Below are 21,204 nucleotides of genomic sequence, written 5' to 3'. Positions count from 1 at the left end.
TTCAAACAACCCACCAGTGCTCAATAGAAAGCTCTTGAAATGGTTTTTTTGATCAGAACAAATAAATTTGCTCTACTAAAATAACCAAATTTTTTCATGTTACTTATTTAAGTTCAATGAATCTCTCTAGTATGTAGTCTTAATAAATCTATAGTGACTAAAAATTTAGTGAAGAAATACAGATTTATCTTAATTATATGCATTTTAAAAACCTTTGGATTTATTGTTTCGCTTCTCAAATTAAGTGTAGAAAGGATTTCTTTTGTGTTCACTTTTAGTGTCTAAAGATCTTTGGAGCCAGGCATGGTAACACACACCTCTAGTCCCAGCACTTTGGGAGGCCAAGGCAGGTGGATCACTTGAGCCCAGGAGTTCCAGACCAGCCTGGGCAACATGGCGAAACCCTGTCTCTACAAAAAATACAAAAATTAGCTGGACATGGTGGCATGTGCCTGTAGTCCTAGCTGCTTGAGAGGCTGAAATGGGAAGATTGTTTGAATCTGGGAGGTTGAGGCTGCAGTGAGCCAAATGCCATTGCACTCTACCCTGGGCAACAGAGTGAGACCTTGTCTCAAAAAAATAAAATGGCTGGGGTCTGTGGCTCATGTCTGTAATCCCACCACTTTGGGAGGCTGAGGTGGGCAGATCAGGAGGTTGAGACCAGCTCAGCAATTTGAGACCAGCCTGGGCAACACAGCGAAACCTTGTCTCTACAACAAATACAAAAATTAGCCAGACGTGGTAGTGCACGTCTGTTTCAGCTACTTGGGAGGCTGGGGCTGGAGGATCATTTGAGCCTAGGAGGCTGAGGTTGCAGTGAGCCGAGATTGTGCCATTGCATTCAAGCCTGGGTGACAGAGGGAGACCTGTCTCAAATCAATCAATCAATCAATCGATCTTTGGAAACGTGTTATATAGTTACATTATTGTATGTACCTCGATTAAATTTGTTTCCACCTTAGACCAAATTAGACTGAAAAGGAACTATTTTATTTTAATTGCTGTAGAATAGTTATTGTCTTTTAGCCACTCATATATTATCTAAATTCAGGATTCGTTTTCCATGAACCTTCAGTAATGGAAAAGAAGATCTAAGCATTTTTTTACTTGACACATTTGCCTGTTTCTTTTGGATAGTGTCTAGTGCTGAGTGCATGTCTAAGAAATACATCATATTATTATTTCATTAGAATCACAATGGAAAGAATTTCTTTTTTTTTTTTTTTTTGAGACGGAGTCTCGCTCTGTCACCCAGACTGGAGTGCAGTGGCCGGATCTCAGCTCACTGCAAGCTCCGCCTCCCGGGTTCACGCCATTCTCCTGCCTCAGCCTCCCGAGTAGCTGGGACTACAGGCGCCTGCCACCTCGCCCGGCTAAGTTTTTGTATTTTTAGTAGAGACAGGGTTTCACTGTGTTAGCCAGGATGGTCTCGATCTCCTGACCTCGTGATCCGCCCGTCTCGGCCTCCCAAAGTGCTGGGATTACAGGCTTGAGCCACCGAAGAATTTCTTGCTGTACTCTTAAAAGCTGTCTTATAGAGAGATTTGGTGAGTTTTTGGCAATTTAATTTTGCACTTACATGATTTAATTTTTAATAATTATAAATAATCTTACCAACATCATTACTTTCCAATGGTAAAGTTGTTTTTAACCACAACATTGCTGAACCTCTAGTATTACATAATCTTATCTCTCCTTTTCAGTGTTATTTATGGGCAGTGTTTTCCAAGTATTAACTGGAGAGATGAGGAGTTTTTTTATTACTACTATTTCAAAACTTCAGGAAATGGTCTCTTCCCAACTCTTCTGCCCATAAAGAAGACTGCTGGTCCATTAGGGCCTTGGGCAAAGCAAGGAGGGGGGCTCTGTTAGTGAGAAAAAGTGGGGATGAGGTTGGTGCTATGTCTTTACACCAGTATTTCTGAACCTTTTTTCATCACTATACCCTTAGGAGCTTTTATAGACTTTTTCCCCCCCAATAACCCATGAGATTTTGATTCTATAGATACACGATACATCTGTTCATGTACTGTATGTGTATCTGTGCTTTATACATAAAAAAAAGAGCAAGCTTTATTCAATATAGGGTTAAGAATAGCTAAGAAAAACTTGAGTTTAAAGTTAAAATTTAGGCTGGGTATGGTGACTCAAGCCTGTAATCCCAGCACTTTGGGAAGCAGAGGCGGGAAGATCACTTGAGGCTAGGAATTTGAGACCAGCAACATAGCGAGACCCTATCTCTACAAAAATAAATAAATGAAATGAAATTAGCTAGGCATGGTGGTGTGTGCCTGTAGTCCTGGCTACTCAGGAGGCTAAGTTGGGAGGATCGCTTTTACCCAGGAGTTCAAGGCTGCAGTGAGGTATGATGGTGCCACTGCACTCCAGGCTGGATAGCAGAATGAGACCCTGTCTCTTAAAAAAAAAAAAAAAGTTAAAATTTAAAAATTAGTAGGCATTTCACTGTATTTGCTAAGTAACTATGTAATTTATTCACATAGGTGAATTGTAATGTATCAAATTACATATATAAATTAAGAATTTATGCTGAGTGCAGTGGCTCACGCCTGTAATCCCAGACTTTGCGAGGCTAAGGCGGGTGGATCACCTGAGGTCAGGAGTCCGAGAAGAGCCTGGCCAACATGGTGAAACCCCATCTCAAAAAAAAAAAAAAAAAAAATTAGCCGGACATGGTGGCGGGTGCCTGTAATTCCAGCTACTTGGGAGGCTGAGGCAGGAGAATCGCTTGAATCTGGGAGGGGGAGGTTGTAGTGAACCATGATTGCACTATTGTACTCCAGCCTGGGCATCAAGAGTGAAACTCTGTCTCAAAAAATAAGTTAACAATTTATATAAATATATACTAACAATAGAGAAATTAAATTTTAAAAAATCATTCAAAAGTATTGTTTTCCCAAAAATATTTTTAAAATGTAAAACAACTGAAAAAATTAAGCTAATTTTTAAAAAATTACCTTTAGTTAACTTTTATTTACTTTTGCTTGATATGAGAAAATTCCTTTTAACTTAGCTGGTAGATTCTCATTTAGATATTGTTGACTTTTTGGGGAGGGCTTGGCATAGTTAATGATAGGTTGAATAACTTGTAGAATTAAGTAATAAAATATAAACTGTTTTACTGAATTCTCAAAGCTTAATTGGTCTGAGAATCACACTTAACATCCACAAGATAGTCAACAAGCTTGCAGGCCTCCTCTCCCAATATGACTTTGAGCAATCAATTGAAAGAAAATCCTCTAATCACTGCCATCTATTTGCGATAGTTTTATAGCACTGATCTTGCATACACATCATATACCTTCCATGACATTGATGTCAATGGTGTTTATGTGATACCCAGGAAAATACAATGAGAGAAATTAAATACTAAGGAATAAGATTTTATCAGATGGGGTTGAGCTTTAGGAAGGCTACAAATTCAACATTTTTTTCTCTCTCACCCATAAAATTTATTTGGGGGTAAGTACTTCATAGCTTTTCAAACTTATCTATAGAATGTTTCAACGACAAAGATAATCTTTATTAGTCTGTATTAACAGGAATGGATTTTTGAGGCATCAGTAGTTAAAAGTGTGCTTTGCCTTCTTTTGACATATCTCGGTGCTCCTGTGTGTCAAGGAAAATTAGATTACTTTTTTCCCCCATTATTTCTGAACCAGTTTCATTTTTTAAACAGCTTCAGGCGCTGCTTCAGATTTGGCCTAAACTGCCCCCCCGGGAGGCCCTAGAGCTTCTGGATTTCAACTATCCAGACCAGTACGTTCGAGAATATGCTGTAGGCTGCCTGCGACAGATGAGGTATCTTCTGCAGGTGGTTTTCTTTGGGGAAAGGAATAACTTGGGTGGGTTTGGGACGAGAGTGTCTCCTTGATGTCTCATAAGAAAGAAAAGGGCTCAGAATTATTCACAGTTCAAAGCATTTGCTCATGTCCTCCTGCTGTGTCCCCCACTCAATGTTTATACTAGAAAAAAAAGCAAAAGCTTACTGGGTCAGAAAGTCCTCAAGATCACCCTCAGGTTTGATGACTCACTAGGAGGACTCAGAACTCAGCACATAGTCACTTACAGATATAATTTATTGCAGCAAAAGGATACAGAGCAAAATTTAAGGAGGGAAAAAGGTTCATGGAGTGAAGTCATGAGGAAACCAGGCATGCATAAGCTTGTAAGAGTTCTTTTCCAGTGAAGTTACCTTGAACACTTCTGATTCTATCAGGAGTTGTGATAATACAAGTCTGCAAGGGAAGCTTGTTAGAGACCTGGTGGCCAGAGTTTTTACTGGCAGCTATTACATAAGCACCCTCTGCCTAGCATGTACCAGATTTCTATACTCCCAGCAGTAAAGTGGATATACAACATAAACCATTGTTTGCACAAATAGTTTAGGTGCAGTGAGCTACTCTTATCAATTAGGAGGGTGGTGGGAACCCTTCTGAAATCTTAATTCCCAGATGCTAGCCATGGGCCAATCCTATAAGCAGACTTGTTAGAGGATAGCAGCCAAGCCTGCTGTGTTACCCCTTTTCTTCACACAGTCCATCCACCCTCCAGAATTAAGAAATGCTAATTTTTGTCATGGGTTTAAATATATATATATATATATATATATAGCAAATACATTACAGTTAAAGTTGAAGTCCTCATAGTTTCCTTATCCAGTCTTGATTACTTCTCTTCCTTCCCAGAGGCAGACATTATCATGAATTTGGTCTGTATGCTTCTATATCACATTTTTCTGTTTCATATATATCTATGAAAATATAGACATGGAATTGTTATTGCTCAAATGTGTCTTGCCATATGCATTAGTTTATATCTTGCTTTTTAAAAATTCATCCAGACGGCTGGGTGTGGTGGCTTATGCCTGTAATCCCTGCACTTTGGGAGGCCGAGGCGGGCAGATCACTTGAGGTCGGGAGTTTGAGACCAGCCTGGCCAACATGGTAAAACCCCATCTCTACTAAAAATACAAAAAAATTAGCCAGCATGGTGGCCAGCGCCTGTAATCCTAGCTACTCAGGAGGCTGAGGCAGAAGAATCACTTGAACCCAGGAGACAGAGGTTGCAGTGGGCCGAGATCATGCCACTGCACTCCAGCCTGGTCAACAGAGCAAGACTCCGTCTCCAAAAAAAAAAAAAACATTCAGCCAGGTGTGGTGGCTCACACCTGTAATCCCATCACTATGGGAGACAAACGTAGGCAGATGGATGAGCCCAGCAGTTTGAGACCAGCATGGGCAACATGGTTAAGCCCCATCTTTACCAAAAATACAGAGACATTAAACTGGGCGTGGAGGTGCGCACCTGTGGTCCCAGCTACTTGGGAGGCTGAGGTGGGAGGATCACTTGAGCCCTGGAGGCGGAGGTTGCAGGAGCTGAGATGGTGCCACTACACTCTAGCCTGGGTGACAGAGTGAGACCCTGTCTCAAAAAATAAAATGCAAATACATAAATAAATAAAAATAAAAATTCAGCATTAGGTTTTTAAGGTTAGTCTCTCCCATTATGTTTAAATGTTGTTTATTCCTTTCAGTACTGTGTAATATTCTGTCATAGGGATATATCTTATTTAATTTATTCCCTATTAAGGAACATTTAAGTTTTCTCCGCATTTCCCTATTATAAATAATGCTTCAGTGAACATGTTTGTAGTCTCCCTTGGTTGGTGCATTTGTGAGAATCAGATTCACTGAAGAAATGACTGTCTCAGACAATGAAGTTTATCCATTTTCTTTCTAACTTCAAAAATGAGGCTTATGTACTTTATCGTTTTTGAAAAATAAAAGCCCACAAAATAGTATAGATACTGTAATCCTTTTTTCTTTTTAAAATTTTGTATGTTTTAAGCTGTGTAATAGCCAAAAGAAATTACACAGACTCACCAATAGTGCTTATTTCTGGGGAGTGAAATTAGAAGTGTGAGAGAAGAGGAAATTCCTTCTATTCCTATACTTTCTAGTTTTTACACTATTTATAGGTTATATAATGGGCATGAATTTTACACTAAACCTAATCAAGATTGTGTTATAGGTGGTTGTAAAAAATGAATTCCCAGTTACTTCACCATCTCTTTAAGTTTGCATTGGAGACCTCTTGTGGAGGGGCCACCTGGTTCTCCTTGGGCTGAGCCAAGTGTTGTTGTTGTTTTTTTTTGTTTTGTTTTGTTTTTTGAGACGGAGTCTTGCTCTGTGGTCCAGGCTGGAGTGCTGGAGTGCAGTGGCCGGATCTCAGCTCACTGCAAGCTCCGCCTCCCGGGTTTACCCCATTCTCCTGCCTCAGCCTCCCGAGTAGCTGGGACTACAGGCGCCCGCCATCTCGCCCGGCTAGTTTTTTTTTTTTTTTTAGTAGAGACGGGGTTTCACCGTGTTAGCCAGGATGGTCTTGATCTCCTGACCTCGTGATCCACCCGTCTTGGCCTCCCAAAGTGTTGGGATTACAGGCTTGAGCCACCGCGCCCGGCCCCAAGTGTTTTTCTTAAATGTATTGATCCGTCTGAGGAGATATCTGTGATCCATGTATTCCACGTAGCTAATTCTGGTGGTTTTTCTATTGTGAAATTTTCTGGTTATGAGTTTTTGATTTTGGTATATAGTGCCCTGGGTTTCAGTCCCAGATATCTGCCTTAGACTAACTAATTTCTTAACCATTTATTACCCAACACTATGGAGAGTAAGTGGAGCACTTGGGGCACTTGGGCTTCATACCTTATACTGGTGGAATTGCCTCTGATGGGAATGTGTTTACAGGTGAATGGTTTGGAGATTGACACAAAGTAGAGAACCACTAACCTTAATTAATTCAGCTCAGTTAATTACAATGTTATCTATTATATTATTTCAATGATCAATTCCCACTTATAAATGTATTCACTTTCTCATCCTTCACACTCTTTGAAGTTAAGATTTTAATTGTACTTTGGTTATCTGGGAGGACTTACTTAACCCTAATGACAGCAAAGGAAAATAAATTGTGAAAGTACTGATGGAATTTTTATTTTAAAAATAATTGTTTGACTAAGCACAAACTTTTTGGCATGATCAGAAATCAGTATTAAAGTACCTAGTATTTTTGGTAACTCTTAGCTGACTGGAAATACAGTCATGAATTTTAACAATCTGTAATAGTCCATTTTCACACCATTATAAAGAAACACCTGAGACTGGGTAATTTATAAAGGAAAGAAGTTTAATTGATTCACAGTTCCCCATGACTAGGGAGGCCTCACAAAACTTAAAATTATGGTAGAAGGCGAAGGGGAAGCAAGTAGCATCTTCACAAGGTGGCAGGAAAAGAGAAAGAACAGGGGAAACCACCACTTGTGAAGCCATCCGATCTCATGAGAACTCACTCACTGTCATGAGAATAGCATGGAGGGCCACAATGATTCATTCACCTCCCACCAGCATGCTCCTTTGACACGTGAGAATTACAGGGATTATAATTCAAGGTGAGATTTGGGTAGGGACAAAAGCCAGACCATACCACAATCTAATTCATGTGATTAAAATATCTTTAGTATCTGTTCTTTGACCCTCTTCACTCCCCTTTCCCCATCTGAAATCTTCAGCTTTTTTTGTGATGTTGTAACACTGGTACAGTGAAGGCAAGCATGTTGTAACAAGCCTGGCCCAAAAGAACCATTGTGTTTCAACAAGTTCACATTTGATAGTTTGATAGGGAGGGATCTTTTTCTGGCACAGGTTGTTTGGTTACTCACTGTGTCTTTTGTTTCTTTCAGTGATGAAGAACTTTCTCAGTATCTTTTACAACTGGTGCAAGTTTTAAAATATGAGCCTTTTCTTGATTGTGCCCTCTCTAGATTCCTATTAGAAAGAGCACTTGGTAATCGGAGGATAGGGCAGTTTCTATTTTGGCATCTTAGGTAAGTCTTTTATATTTTAATTTGAGCCCATCAGGTGCTTTAGTAACTATAAACCAGCATAATATATTTAATAGAAAAATAGCTGCTTTAGTTTTTTTCTGAACAATTTATAATAACGTTTATATGGTTTTGATGCCTTCTCCTGTTTCTTGATACCTGCACTCTTGATTTTCAGGATTTGACAAAGTATCCAGGACCCTTATGTGTCCCTCCATGCCTGCTTGATTTCTTCTTTATTTCTTCCTTCCTTTCTTTTTTTTTTTTTTTTTTTCTGTTTCCACCTGCTTGATTTTTAACTGAAATTAATAATGTATTGGTATTTTCCAGTAAAGTGTACTTATTGTCTTAATATATTTGGGCTGAATGCAGACCTATTTATTTCTTCTAGAAAGTTGTGGGTGGTACTGTCATTACTAGTGTTATTGAGTGAAGGTAAAGGTTTACTATAATGACAGCAATTTTGTTCAGTTTCTTTATTAAGTAGGTAAGAAGTACATGAACTTTACTTCACCAAGTTCATGTAAGAGTAAAATCAGGAATGAGAACTAAAGTTACTCCTTTGTTTTCTAAGGAAATTGTATTAATATATTTCTCATTTCTGACTCTCTACTCAGACATTTTTTTTCCCTCCCAATCTGGACTTCATAGTACTGAAACTAATGCCTATCAGAAATTTTTTTTAAAAACTACCTTTTTTCTTTCTTTCTTTCTTTCTTTTTCTCTTTCTCCTTCCTTCCTTCCATCCTTCTTTTCTTTTCTCTTTGCTGAGCTTCTCAAAGGCAATGAGCTCTATAATGTGCTCTTAATTTTAGTTTTATTTCTGAATATGGTTTTCTTATTCATATTTTTTTCCACTCTTTTTTACTTCCTTGTGTTGTTCTAGAACCTTTTCTTATTTTTAACTTGTCTTTTCTCATTCATTCAGTCTTAGTTTTTAAACCCCTCAGGGAATAACAAAATAAGTATTCCTTCCTTTTTCAAATATGTACATCACTCTTTAAGTGAGAAAAAAATTAGAATACATGCTAATCAGGGCATTAGTCAATTATTTAATACCAGTCAGACTTCATAGATACCTGTTTCAGCCTATTGTCTTTAAATTGGTAAGACTGCCTTACCCCTACAAAAAGCAAATCAGGTAAGATGTACACATTTTAGATTTCTTGGAATAAGAATTCTTGGAATAAAGAATTAACTAATTATAGAATATCATAGCTTTTGAACTTTGAAGTATTAACTAATTATAGAATATCATAGCTTTTGAACTTTGAAGTTTAACAAATTGGAAAGTTGACCCATCTCACTAATAATTATGCATAAAATAGCCAGGTGTGGTGGCTCACGCCTATAATTCCAGCACTTTTGGAGGCCAAGGCAGGTGGATCACTTGAGGCCAGGGGTTTAGACCAGCCTGGCCGCATGGCAAAACCCTGTCTCTACTAAAAATACAAAATTAGCCAGGCATGGTGGCGCATGCCTATAATCCCAGCTACTCGGGAACTGAGGCAGGAGAATCGCAAGTATGAAGGGGCTGGCCACCCCATCCACATTCCAACCAGAAATGGGGAGAGCAGGGAAGGGGAGGGACCAGCATTTCCTTCTAAGTCCAGGACTCATTTTTTGTGCACATCACTTCATCTTGCATCCTGTTGGCTAGAACCTAGTCACCTAGTGACATCTAGCTACACGTTTTTATTTTTGGAAAGCTTGAACCCGGTAGGTGGAGGTTGCAGTGAGCCGAGATCACACCAGTGCACTCCAGCCTGGGCAACAGAGTGAGACTGTCTCAAAAAAGGAAGCGAGGAAGGAAATAATAATAATGCACACAATGACCTTGCCATCATAAGTTTATTTTTTGTAGAATAAAGAAGTCAGTATTTATTCGGTGATCTGAAGTGTTTGATAAACAAACTGTTTGGATATCATTAACTTTCTGCAGGTCAGAAGTGCACATTCCTGCTGTCTCAGTACAATTTGGTGTCATCCTTGAAGCATACTGCCGGGGAAGTGTGGGGCACATGAAAGTGCTTTCTAAACAGGTATTTATTCATTTTTTCTTTTTTTGACAGACAACATTTAAAGCATGAATATCAGCTTGTTTTAATCTTCATGTTCAATTTGATACATGGTGTTTGATCAGTTTTATCAAATGCCATTTCTCCCACCACATTTATTTCATAGAAGTCTCAGTAACAAACAACCTGATTAATACATTCTTTTATCAAAATTTAGGTCAAAAAGTGAAGTTTCGATGAACTTAGCAGAAAAATATTAACTGAATGCTACCTGAAAAATAATTACTCGGAATTCCTAATATATTCTATATTAATCCCAAAGTGCTAAGAAATGCAGATGTGAACCACCGCGTCCAGCCCCACCCCACCCGACCCCCCCTTTTTTTTTTTGAAATGGAGTCTCGCTCTATTGCCCAGGCTGGAGTGTAATGGCACTATTTCGGCTCACCGCAACCTCCACCTCCCGGGTTCGAGTGATTCTCCTGCCTCAGCCTCCCGAATAGCTGGGACTACAGGCGTGTGCCACCATGCCCAGCTAATTTTTTGTATCTTTAGTAGAGATGGGGTTTCACTATGTTGGCCAGGCTGGTCTCGAACTCTTGACCTCGTGATCCGCCTGCCTCAGCCTCCCAAAGTGCTGGGATTACATGTGTGAGCCACTGTACTTGGCTGCCCCACCCTATTTTTATATCAGATTCCTGATTTCCAGTTAAACTACTCTTTTCTAATTCCTTTGCATTGTCAGAAGAACTCTCATAGGCTTCCATTAGGTGTTTTTAATATTTAGGATTTTTCGTGATGTTAAAAACTTTTCCTGATCCCTTCCTTTTGAAAAGCCCATTAATGATGGTAATAATAGCTAATGTTTATTCATCACTTATTATGGGTCATTTATTCTTCACAACAACATGGAATCAATATGATTAATCCTCTGAATTTTATAGAACCTTGAAATATATCTCACATCTCTGCCCATTTCCCTTGTATTTATGGCTATCATCCTAGTCCAAGCTACTATTCTTTTTCCACTGGACTTCTTCATTAACTTCCTAAATTGTGCCCCTTGTTTCCCTTCCTACATGTCCCCCCACATTCTGTACACAGAAGATAAAGTAACCTTTTAAAAATGTAGACTGTGGCCACATGCAGTGACTTACACCTGAAAACCCAGCACTTTGAAAGGCTAAGGTGGGAGGATCACTTGAGGCCAGAAGTTTGAGACTAACCTGCACAACATAGTGAGACCTATCTCTAAAAAAAATTAGAAGGTGGCTTGCAACTATAGTCTCAGCTACTTGAGAGGCTGAGGTGGGAGGATTGCTTGAGCCCAGGAGTTTGAGGTTGCAGTGAGCTATGATTTGACTGTACCACTACACCCTAGCCTGGGCAACAGAGCAAGACCTTGTCTCAAAAAAAGAAAAAAAGTAAGTAGATTGCATTACATCATTTCCCTTTTAAAATCCCTTTTAAAATCCCTTCAATAATTTTTCATTGCACTATGAGTAAAATTCAAAATTTCTGCCAAAGCCTATTAGGCTGTATGTAGTCATAACTTGCTTAATGTCATCATATAACCAGTTTCCACACTGCATATTGCTTGAAGCCTCAGCTTGATGTTAGAGACAATAAAAGGATGATGTATGTATGAACAAATTATTCTTACTCCTGTTTTTCTTTTTTTTTTTATTGATGAATTGTGAGAGGAAGACTTTACCCTGTACATAGCAGTTCTTATTATTACTATAAACTTATAAAAGAACAAGGTGTTGAAACACTTCAAGTATTTAGACTTATGGCCATGGGGTATTCAGGACGCTGTTCCAGGAAGTGTGGATATAAACACTAATTGTTGATGGAGCGTGAAAACTTTCAACTGTACAGACATGGAAGAAGTTTCAAATTTCAAATACTTGTAAAAAGTTTCTATTTGCTTAGTCCAGTTTTTATCTGGTTGCCTTGTCACCAGTGTTTGTACGGCTCCTGAAACTGTTGAGAAGTAGAGTGATCTGTGGTTTTAACAGATGGCTAACTTGGCAAGTCCCAGTCATCTCAATTTTATCATCAAGCTGCATAGGTCCTTCCTAGTTTCCTGTGAGCAAGGTCTCAGCCTCTGTGGAAACTGCATGCTTGAATTCATCTCCCTACATAGTCTTAGTGGTTTCCTTGCATAGAAGCAGAGTTTAAAAATGAAAATATGTTATAAATTAAATCTCTTGTTCATGGAATTTCAAGCCACATTGTTTATATTTGTGATATACATATTTTATATGCTTGTTACATACCGTATACTTCTTAATTCTTTTTTAAACATTTGTTTTTTCCAGTTTTAATGATATACTCATAAAATAAGGTGCTCCTTCTTTATGCGTGACTGAGGTTGTTATGAATTTTACATAATATGACATAAAAGACCCTCAGTTATTAAATAATAAAGTTGAATTTTATTTATTGTTACTATATATTTATTTATTTTATTTTTTGCGATGGAGTCTCACCCTGTAACCCAGGCTGGAGTACAGTGGCATGATCTTGGCTCACTACAACCTCTGCCTTCCAGGTTCAATCAATTCTCCTGCCTCAGCCTCCCTAGTAGCTAGGATTACAGGTGTGTGCCACCACACTCGGCTAATTTTTGTATTTTTAGTAGAGAGGAGGTTTTGCCATATTGGCCAGGCTGGTCTTGAACTCCTGACCTCAAGTGATCTGACCACTTCAGCCTCCCAAAGTACTGGGATTACAGGCGTGAGCCACTGCACCTGACCCTTATTTATTTATTTTTTGAGACATAGTCTCACTCTGTTGCCCAGGCTAGAGAGTGCAGTGGTGCGATTTTGGCTCACTGTAGCCTTCAGCTCCCAGGTTCCAGTGATTCTCCTGCCTCAGCCTCCTGAGTAGCTGGGATTACAGGTGCACACCACCATGTCTGGCTAATTTTTGTATTTTTACTAGATAGGGGGTCCATGTTGGCCAGGCTGGTCTTGAACTCTTGGCCTCAACTGATCCACTTGCCTCAGCTTCCCAAAGTGCTGGGATTACAGATGTGAGCCATCACACCCAGCCTAAAGTTGAATTTTAAATGTAATGGTTTTGATTTAGTTGGCCATTGTTGATACACCTTGTACTACTTGCATAAGTTTTTTTTTTTTACTTGCATAAGTTTTGATGGCCATAGTTATTATAAAAACAAGTAATTTAGATTTGAATAACAAATAGTATATCTATATTCACACTTACTTTAAAACAATTATTTCTAGCTATTCTGTTAATGGAAATAGAATGTATTGAAATATCATACAAGAGTGATGACAAGAAGTAGATATTAAGGTTGAATAGCAAGAACCTTAGAGTTACTTCTACATAGGTTTTTCTCTTATACTATGAAGTTGGCCAAATGGACTGGTTTAGGTTAGTGATGTCTCAAATTCTACTATACAATGAATTACAGAATTTTGAATAGTTTAAGTGTCATATTTTTCTTTTTTTTTTTTTGAGACAGTTTCTCACTCTCTTACCCAGGCTGGAATGCTGCAGTGGTTTAATCTTGGCTCACTGCAACCTCCGCCTCCAAGGTTAAAGCGATTCTTATGCCTCAGCCTCCCGAGTAGCTGGGATTACAGGCAAGTGCCACCATGCCTGGCAAATTTTTGTATTTTTTTTTTTGTAGATATGGGGTTTCACCATGTTGCCCAGGCTAGTCTCAAACTCCTGACCTCAAGTGATCCACCTGCCTCAGCCTCACAAAGTGCTGGGCCACATTTATCTTCTTAAGTACCCATAGTGTGCACCTGGCCCACATTTATCTTAAGTACCCATAATCTAAGTCTGCTTTTCTCGAATTTGTAAGATTTTGTTTAAGAAAAGGTTTAAAGAAAGTTTGAAAATGATGCTATAACAACTGTTAAAAATAAATTGTTTATTGTATGTAAAATGCTTTTCGTAAGTCAGACACTATTTTTACTTCAGCTGGTTATGTGTGTATGTTTATGAGTCTGTGTTGGGAGCAGGTGTTATTGATTGATGTCATCACATGATATTATATTACTTTTAGTCAAATGAATTTTTGGTGTGGGGAACTTATTTTTCAGGTTGAAGCACTCAATAAGTTAAAAACTTTAAATAGTTTAATCAAACTGAATGCAGTGAAGTTAAACAGAGCCAAAGGGAAGGAGGCCATGCATACTTGTTTAAAACAGAGTGCTTACCGGGAAGCCCTCTCTGACCTGCAGTCACCCCTGAACCCATGTGTTATCCTCTCGGAACTCTAGTAAGTGACTGTACTTTGCCCAGTGAATCTCCTATGAATAACAAGCAGAAAGTCACTGCCTTAGGGGAGTAGTAGAGTCAGCTGTCAGCCTCAAGAAGTAGAATATAATTAAGGAAGGAAAATCTTAAAAGTTCTCTGAGGCTATGCTTATATTCAATAGGATGTATGCTTATCAGCTAAACTTACCTGTGGATTCAGTGAAACTTATTACAAATGAATTTATATTTCAATTATATGTAATTAAATTTATTTTCTATATTACTGATATGTAAGAGTTGACAATCCTAATAAGCAAAATGTTGCAAACTATAGTAAATTATTTACTGATTGATTTTCCTATTTTAAAATGAGATCTTGTCTTGAGTGAATTTGGCAACTTATTTCTCACTTTCTCATTCCTTACAAAAGTAATAATGGAAAATAATAATCTGTATTCAGTATACTATCAGTATTCAAATGAATCCCTTGTTAAGAAATCAAAAATGGTCTCAAAATAGTTCTAATTTTAATCCAATGATTTGTTCTAATTTTTTATTCACTAAATGTAATAATGTAAAGTTAAGCAAATAAAAGGAAACGAGAGGAGGAATGTTAAGTGGAGAAGGTGAGAAGGGAATCTTGGGTTTTGAGTCCAGCCTATTTTGCGTTAGTATATGCCACCCAAGGCTGTCCTCATTGTTGCTTTTCTACCAAGTGGGACTCTTCTAAGTCTGACTCTTCTGCAGACCAGAAAGGAATAGATGAGGAGTTTTCCCAAGCCTAGTATATCTTGGTAAAATTATAATCTTCTGTATCATTACACTGAAGTTGACTCATTTTCCCCACTTCATTTCAGTGTTGAAAAGTGCAAATACATGGATTCCAAAATGAAGCCTTTGTGGCTGGTATACAATAACAAGGTATTTGGTGAGGATTCAGTTGGAGTGATTTTTAAAAATGGTGATGGTAAGTACTGAGATTTTTAACATCATCAAATATCTTAGAATTTTTCATTTGTTGCCATTTTGCTTTGTCTGAAAGGTGATGTGTAGTGTAAGTGTGTAACAGTTTGCAGCCAGGAAGGTAGCTATTAATGGTCATAAAGTCAAATTCAGCGTGTCCTAAATGCCTTTTTTTCCCTCTTATAAAATGATTTATATCATTCACTTAAATACACTGTCCTAATGAACCGTCTTTTGTTTCCGCCTACAAAATACAAAGTGCGCCTACTCCTTTGATTAAAAAGCTTTTGAAATACAAGATATTTTTCCTTTTTTTTTTTTTTTTTTGAGACAGGGTCTCACTGTCACCCAGGCTGGAGTGCAGTGGCACGATCTTGGCTCACTGCAGCCTCCACCTCCCAGGCCCAAGTGATCATCCCACCTCAGCCCCCCAAGTAGCCGGGACTACAGGCACACGCCACACCTGGCTTACTTTTTGTGTTTTTTGTAAAGATGGGGTTTCACCATGTTGACCAGGCTGGTGTCGAACTCCTGAGCTCAAGTGATTCACCCACCCCAGCCTCTCAGAGTGCTGGGTTTACAGGCATGAGCCACCATGCCCAGACAAGGATATTTTCAGTAATATATTCATACGTCCTGTTTCAGTGACAGCAATATTGATTTTGCTGCCATTGTTTTGTATTTTAATGAAAGTACCTGACAGACCCAAAATTTGTAAAGGAAATGCCTCTGAAGTAATCACACCAGCCAATAGTCAGTGGTGACTTGTTAGTTATGTGACTACAAACAAGTCACAGAAAACTAATTGAGCTTCAGGTTTTTCACATCCATGAGGATTATAGCATCTGTATGTCAGGGTTATTAAAAGGAATTGAGATAACATAAGTAAATGTGCTTATCAGAATATGTGCTTACAACTTACAAAGAACTCATAGGGTTTTGCTTAACATTTAATGTCACTTGATCATACAAATGTCATTATGTGGATGTCACTAGTTTTATGTGCTCTATTCCCCGAAAATACCCTTAGACATGATAATAAATTCAGCCATTACAGTTTTGTATGCAAAATGTGATGCAGTTACTTATGTGATCTTAAGAACTCTCTGTGTAGTTGTAAAAGCGAGCAAGAAGGAAAAAATTAGCCATGTAATTAATGTAATACACATACAGTGTAATACAAACAGTATTACAGCATACAGTTAGTACAGTAACTTACACATGGTAAACAATTTTTAAAAATCTTTTAATTTAATGTCTAAAATAATGTCACAGGGACATGCTATCCAAAGAGTGTAATATTTGTTATAAAATTAGTGAAAATATTAGCACAGCATTTGTTAATGTTTTTAGTTAATTCTGAGTTAGTCTTGAATTAATTAGTTACAGGGCATAAAAGGGAAAGCACTTGTAATGAAGCAGTTTGTTTTCCCTTAGATTTACGACAGGATATGTTGACACTCCAGATGTTGCGCTTGATGGATTTACTCTGGAAAGAAGCTGGTTTGGATCTTCGGTGAGATCTAGTCTTTTTTTTGTTTGTTTGTTTGGTCTAATGTTGTTGTCTTCCCACAGCAAAATATCTAGAATTTCTTGTTAATTCCTTCCCTCTTGTTCTTATTTTTAGTTGTTTTTCATAATAATATTTATATAGCACTTTACAATGTACTTTCAAATATGTTGTCTTGCCTAAACTTCTTCAGTTTAAAACTACACATGTGACTGAAATTCCAGAAAGAAGGAATAGGTTTGAATTTTAATAAGGCTTGGACAGACAGCAAGAATTACATTCCAGCCTATGGTTTTGAAAGATGTACTGTGGGTCATGGCAATGACAAAGCCAGAGAAAGTCCTGTGCCTTTTTATACTTAGTCTGGGGACATTCATTTCTCTACCTACCAAGGGAAAAGAGAGGAAGATGTTTAGGTGCATTCTCAGGTTTTTAGCTTGCCACCGTCAATAGGGGTAGATAGTGAGCAGAAGAAGTTTGTGGTGTGGTGACAGAAAAAAGGAAACATAAAATCAAGCCTCAGACTGGGAATTGTATTCACAATGAGCAGAACAGGGGGTAAATATTTAAAGAGCCCATAGAAATGAACATAAGGAAAAGATGTGAAAAGGCATTTTATAAAAGGTATAAAAATAAAGTAATAGGCATGGTGGTACATACCTGTAATCCCAGCACTTTGGGAGACCAAGGCGGGCAGATCACTTGGGGTCAGGAGTTTGAGACCAGCCTGGCCAACATGGTGAAACCCTGTCTCTACAAAAATAATAATAATAATAATAAGCCACTATAGGCATGTGCCTATAGTCCCAGCTACTTGGGAGCTGAGGAGGGAGGATTTCTTGAGCCCAGGTGGTCAAGGCTGCAGTGAGCCAAGATCACGCCACTGCACTCCAGCTTGGGTGACAAAGTGAGAACCTATCTCAAAAAAGGAAAAAAAAAGAACTCTTAACTTTTAAAATGGAATTATTTATGTACTTTCATAATATATCAAACTATATAAATTCTAAATATTTCATAATTTCTATTTTTATCGTATTGACTCCTGAACTATTTAAAATTACAGCTGGATACAGTGGCTCTTGCTTTTAATCCTAATATTTTGGAAGGCCAAGGTGGGAGGATCGCTTGAACCCGGGAGTTCAAGACTGCCCTGGGCAACAGAGCAGGACTCTATCTCAGTAAATAAATAGATAAATAAATAAAATTTAATTTCCAAAGGCATACTTTTTTGTTTATCTATGATTTCTAATTTTATTGTGTTGTTATTGTTTCAAGTATATGTTCAGATCTATATTCTCATTAAAGTTCAGTTTGAATTTGTCACTTCATAGATGTGTTACAACCTCCTGTTATAATTGACATTTGTCGTTGCCTGCCTGCAGTCTTGTCAGTTTTTATGTTGATCTTATATTGGTTTTTTTTTGTTTGTTTGTTTGTTTTTTGAGTCAGAGTCTTACTCTGTCACCCAGGCTGGAGTGCAGTGACATGATCTCAGCTCACTGCAACTTCTGCCTCCTGGGTTCCAGCAATTCTCGTACCTCAGCCTCCCGAGTAGCTGGGATTACAGGCACGGGTCACCAGGCTTGGTTTATTTTTGTATTTTTAGTAGAGACGAGGTTTCACCATGTTGGCCAGGCTGGTCTCAAACTACTGGCCTCAAGCATTGATCTTGTATTTGTAAATCTGTGCAAGGTTTGGTTTCTTTTAGCCTCTGTGCCCTCCTTTATCATTAAGAAATATGCCTCTTAATCCCTAGTAATTTTGTTTTAGTCTGTTTTGTCCAAAATTGACATTTGTATACCAGCTTTATTTTGGTTAGTATTTACCTTTGTATCTTTTATTTTTAACTTTTATTTCATTTTATATTTATCTCCTGTAAATAGCATATAGTTGAATTTTTTTGTGAAGATGGATTTACTCCAATATGAAAGTATTTTATTAGGAAATTTTAATTGTTTATTGTGATTACTATATACTTATTTATTTCTACTATCTTATTGTATGTTTTATATTTACATCCTTGTTTTTGTCCTTTTTCTCATTTCCTTTTGTTGGATTGATAGAGTTTTAAAATTTTCATTTTCTCTTTCTATAAAATACTTTTAAAATTCTTACTTATTAAAAAAAATTTTTGTGGTTGGGCACGGTGGCTCAAGCCTGTAATCCCAGCACTTTGGGAGGCTGAGACGACGGGTGGATCACAAGGTCAGGAGATCGAGACCATCCTGGCTAACATGGTGAAACCCCGTCTCTACTAAAAAATACAAAAAACTAGCCGGGCGAGGTGGCGGGCGCCTGTAGTCCCAGCTACTCGGGAGGCTGAGGCAGGAGAATGGCGTGAACCCGGGAGGTGGAGCTTGCAGTGAGCTGAGATCCGGCCACTGCACTCCAGCCTGGGCGACAGAGCGAGACTCTGTCTCAAAAAAAAAAAAAATTTTTTTTGTTAGAGACGGAGTCTCACTCTCACCCAGGCTTGAGTGCACTGGCATAATCATAGCTCACTGCAGCCACAAACTCCTTAGTAACACAATCATAGCTCACTGCAGTTACAAACTCCTGGGTACCAGCAGTCCTCTCACCTCAGCCTCCTGAGTAACTAGGACTACAGGCACATGCCACCATGCCTGGTTCATTTAAAAATTTTTTTGAGAGTCAGTCTCTCACTATGTTGCTCTGTCTGGTCTCAAACTCCTGGCCTCAAGCGTTCCTCCCACCTCAGTCTCCCAAGTTTACAGGGATTACAGACATGTGCCACCATACCCAGCTCATATAGAATCTTTATATGCTATATTATTTATTTTAGGGAATATTCTTAAGTTTTTAGACTGCATATTTGATTTAACAAATTCTTTTTTTTTCTTTTTTTCTTTTTTCTTTTGAGACAGGAGTTTTCCTCTTGTTGCCCAGGCCAGAGTGCAGTGGCACAATCTCGGCTCACTGCAACCTCCGCCTCCCGGGTTCAAGAGATTCTCCTGCTTCAGCCTTCCAAGTAGATGGGGTTATAGGCATGTGCCACCATGCCTGGCTAATTTTGTATTTTTAATAGAGACGGAGTTTCTCCATGTTGGTCAGGCTGGTCTTGAACTCCCGACCTCAGGTGATCCGCCCGCTTTGGCCTCCCAAAGTGTTGGGATTACAGGCGTGAGCCACCGCGCCCGGCCTGATTTAACAAATTCCAAAGTTAATCCATAACTTAGCCCTCTTCTTGATCATTATAGGTACTTTAGGATAAATTCTACCACTTATATTTTAACTAATATTTAACAACTCCTTATATTAGTTATTTGTTATGGTGAATTTTTACTAGAATTTCTTATATACAATTTAAAAGATTTCTTTATTCACCATTGCTTTTTGTAACATACTCCCTCACTCCAGGTTTTGTCTAAAAACGAATTTATATTACCCTCAATCTTGAGTAAGGCTGGGCACGGTGGCTCACACCTGTAATCCCAGCACTTTGAGAGGCCAAGGCGGGTGGATCACCTGAGATCAGGAGTTCAAGACCAGACTGACCAACATGGCGAAACCCCGTCTCTACTAAAAACACAAAATTAGCAAGGCATGGTGGCATATCCCTGTAGTCCCAGCTACTTGGGAGGCTGAGGCAGGAGAATCTCTTGAACCCAGGAAGAGGGGGTTGCAGTGAGTGGAGATGGCGCCATTGCACTCCAGCCTGGGCAACAAGAGCGAAACTCCATCTGAAAAAAAAAAAAAATCTTGAGTAATAGTTTAGCTGGGTATGGAGTTTTTGTTTATTATTATTGGGATACAGTATAATTGTCATATCACAATTCACTGGTTTAGAGTATACATTTCAGTGGTTATATGCATTTTCTGAGTTGTGCAACCATCACCACAATTAATTTTACAACATTTTTATCAACCCTCCAAAAACCCTGCACTCCTTAGCTGTTACCCCCATCTCCCTCCCTGAAACCACTCCAACTCTAGGCAACCACTAATTAATTTTCTATAGATGTGCCTTTTTTGGACATTTCATATAAATAGAAACACAATATGTAGGCCTTTGTCACTGGGCTTCTTTATTTAAGCATAATGGCTTCAAAGTGTATTCAAGTTTTAACAGTGACCAGTATTTCATTTCTTTGAATCATTGTCAAGCAATATTCTTTTGCAAGGATGTGCCACATATTCATACATCAGTTAATGAATATTTTGGTTGGTTTCACTATTTTGCTATTATGATAACTGCTATAAAACAATACATAGATAAATGTACACAATTAATGCTATAAACATTTGTGTACAACTTTTCAGTAAATCTGTGTTTTAAATTCTTTTGGTAAATACCTAGGATTAAAATTACTGGGACTGATGTTAACTTTATGTTCAACTTTTTGAGAAACTATCAAACTGTTTCCCACACACCTGCATCATTTTACATTCCAACCAGCAGTGTACAAACGTTCCAGTTTCTCTTCATTCTCACCAACACTTGTTATTGTCCATCTTTTTTAAATTATTGCCACCCTAGTAGGTTTGAGGTGTTATCTCATTGTGGATTTAATTTGCATTTTTCCAGTGACTAATGTTGTTGAGCAGCTTTT

General features: G+C 38.3%; 1 protein-coding gene across 1 annotated transcript in view; it reads left to right on the top strand.

The window, feature by feature from the left end:
- Positions 1–21,204, top strand: part of PIK3CB (phosphatidylinositol-4,5-bisphosphate 3-kinase, catalytic subunit beta) — a 155,416-nt gene that overhangs the window by 108,120 nt on the left and 26,092 nt on the right. The window contains exons 13-18 of the mRNA XM_011998525.1: positions 3,698–3,819; positions 7,760–7,903; positions 9,843–9,942; positions 14,004–14,182; positions 15,018–15,127; positions 16,561–16,639. Coding sequence (XP_011853915.1) covers positions 3,698–3,819; positions 7,760–7,903; positions 9,843–9,942; positions 14,004–14,182; positions 15,018–15,127; positions 16,561–16,639 — 734 coding nt within the window. The remainder of the gene's footprint in view (positions 1–3,697; positions 3,820–7,759; positions 7,904–9,842; positions 9,943–14,003; positions 14,183–15,017; positions 15,128–16,560; positions 16,640–21,204) is intronic.

This window comes from Mandrillus leucophaeus, unplaced genomic scaffold (genome assembly GCF_000951045.1).
Source record: "Mandrillus leucophaeus isolate KB7577 unplaced genomic scaffold, Mleu.le_1.0 Scaffold573, whole genome shotgun sequence".
Lineage (NCBI taxonomy): Eukaryota > Metazoa > Chordata > Mammalia > Primates > Cercopithecidae > Mandrillus > Mandrillus leucophaeus.
This window is presented reverse-complemented; position numbering and strand designations above follow the sequence as displayed.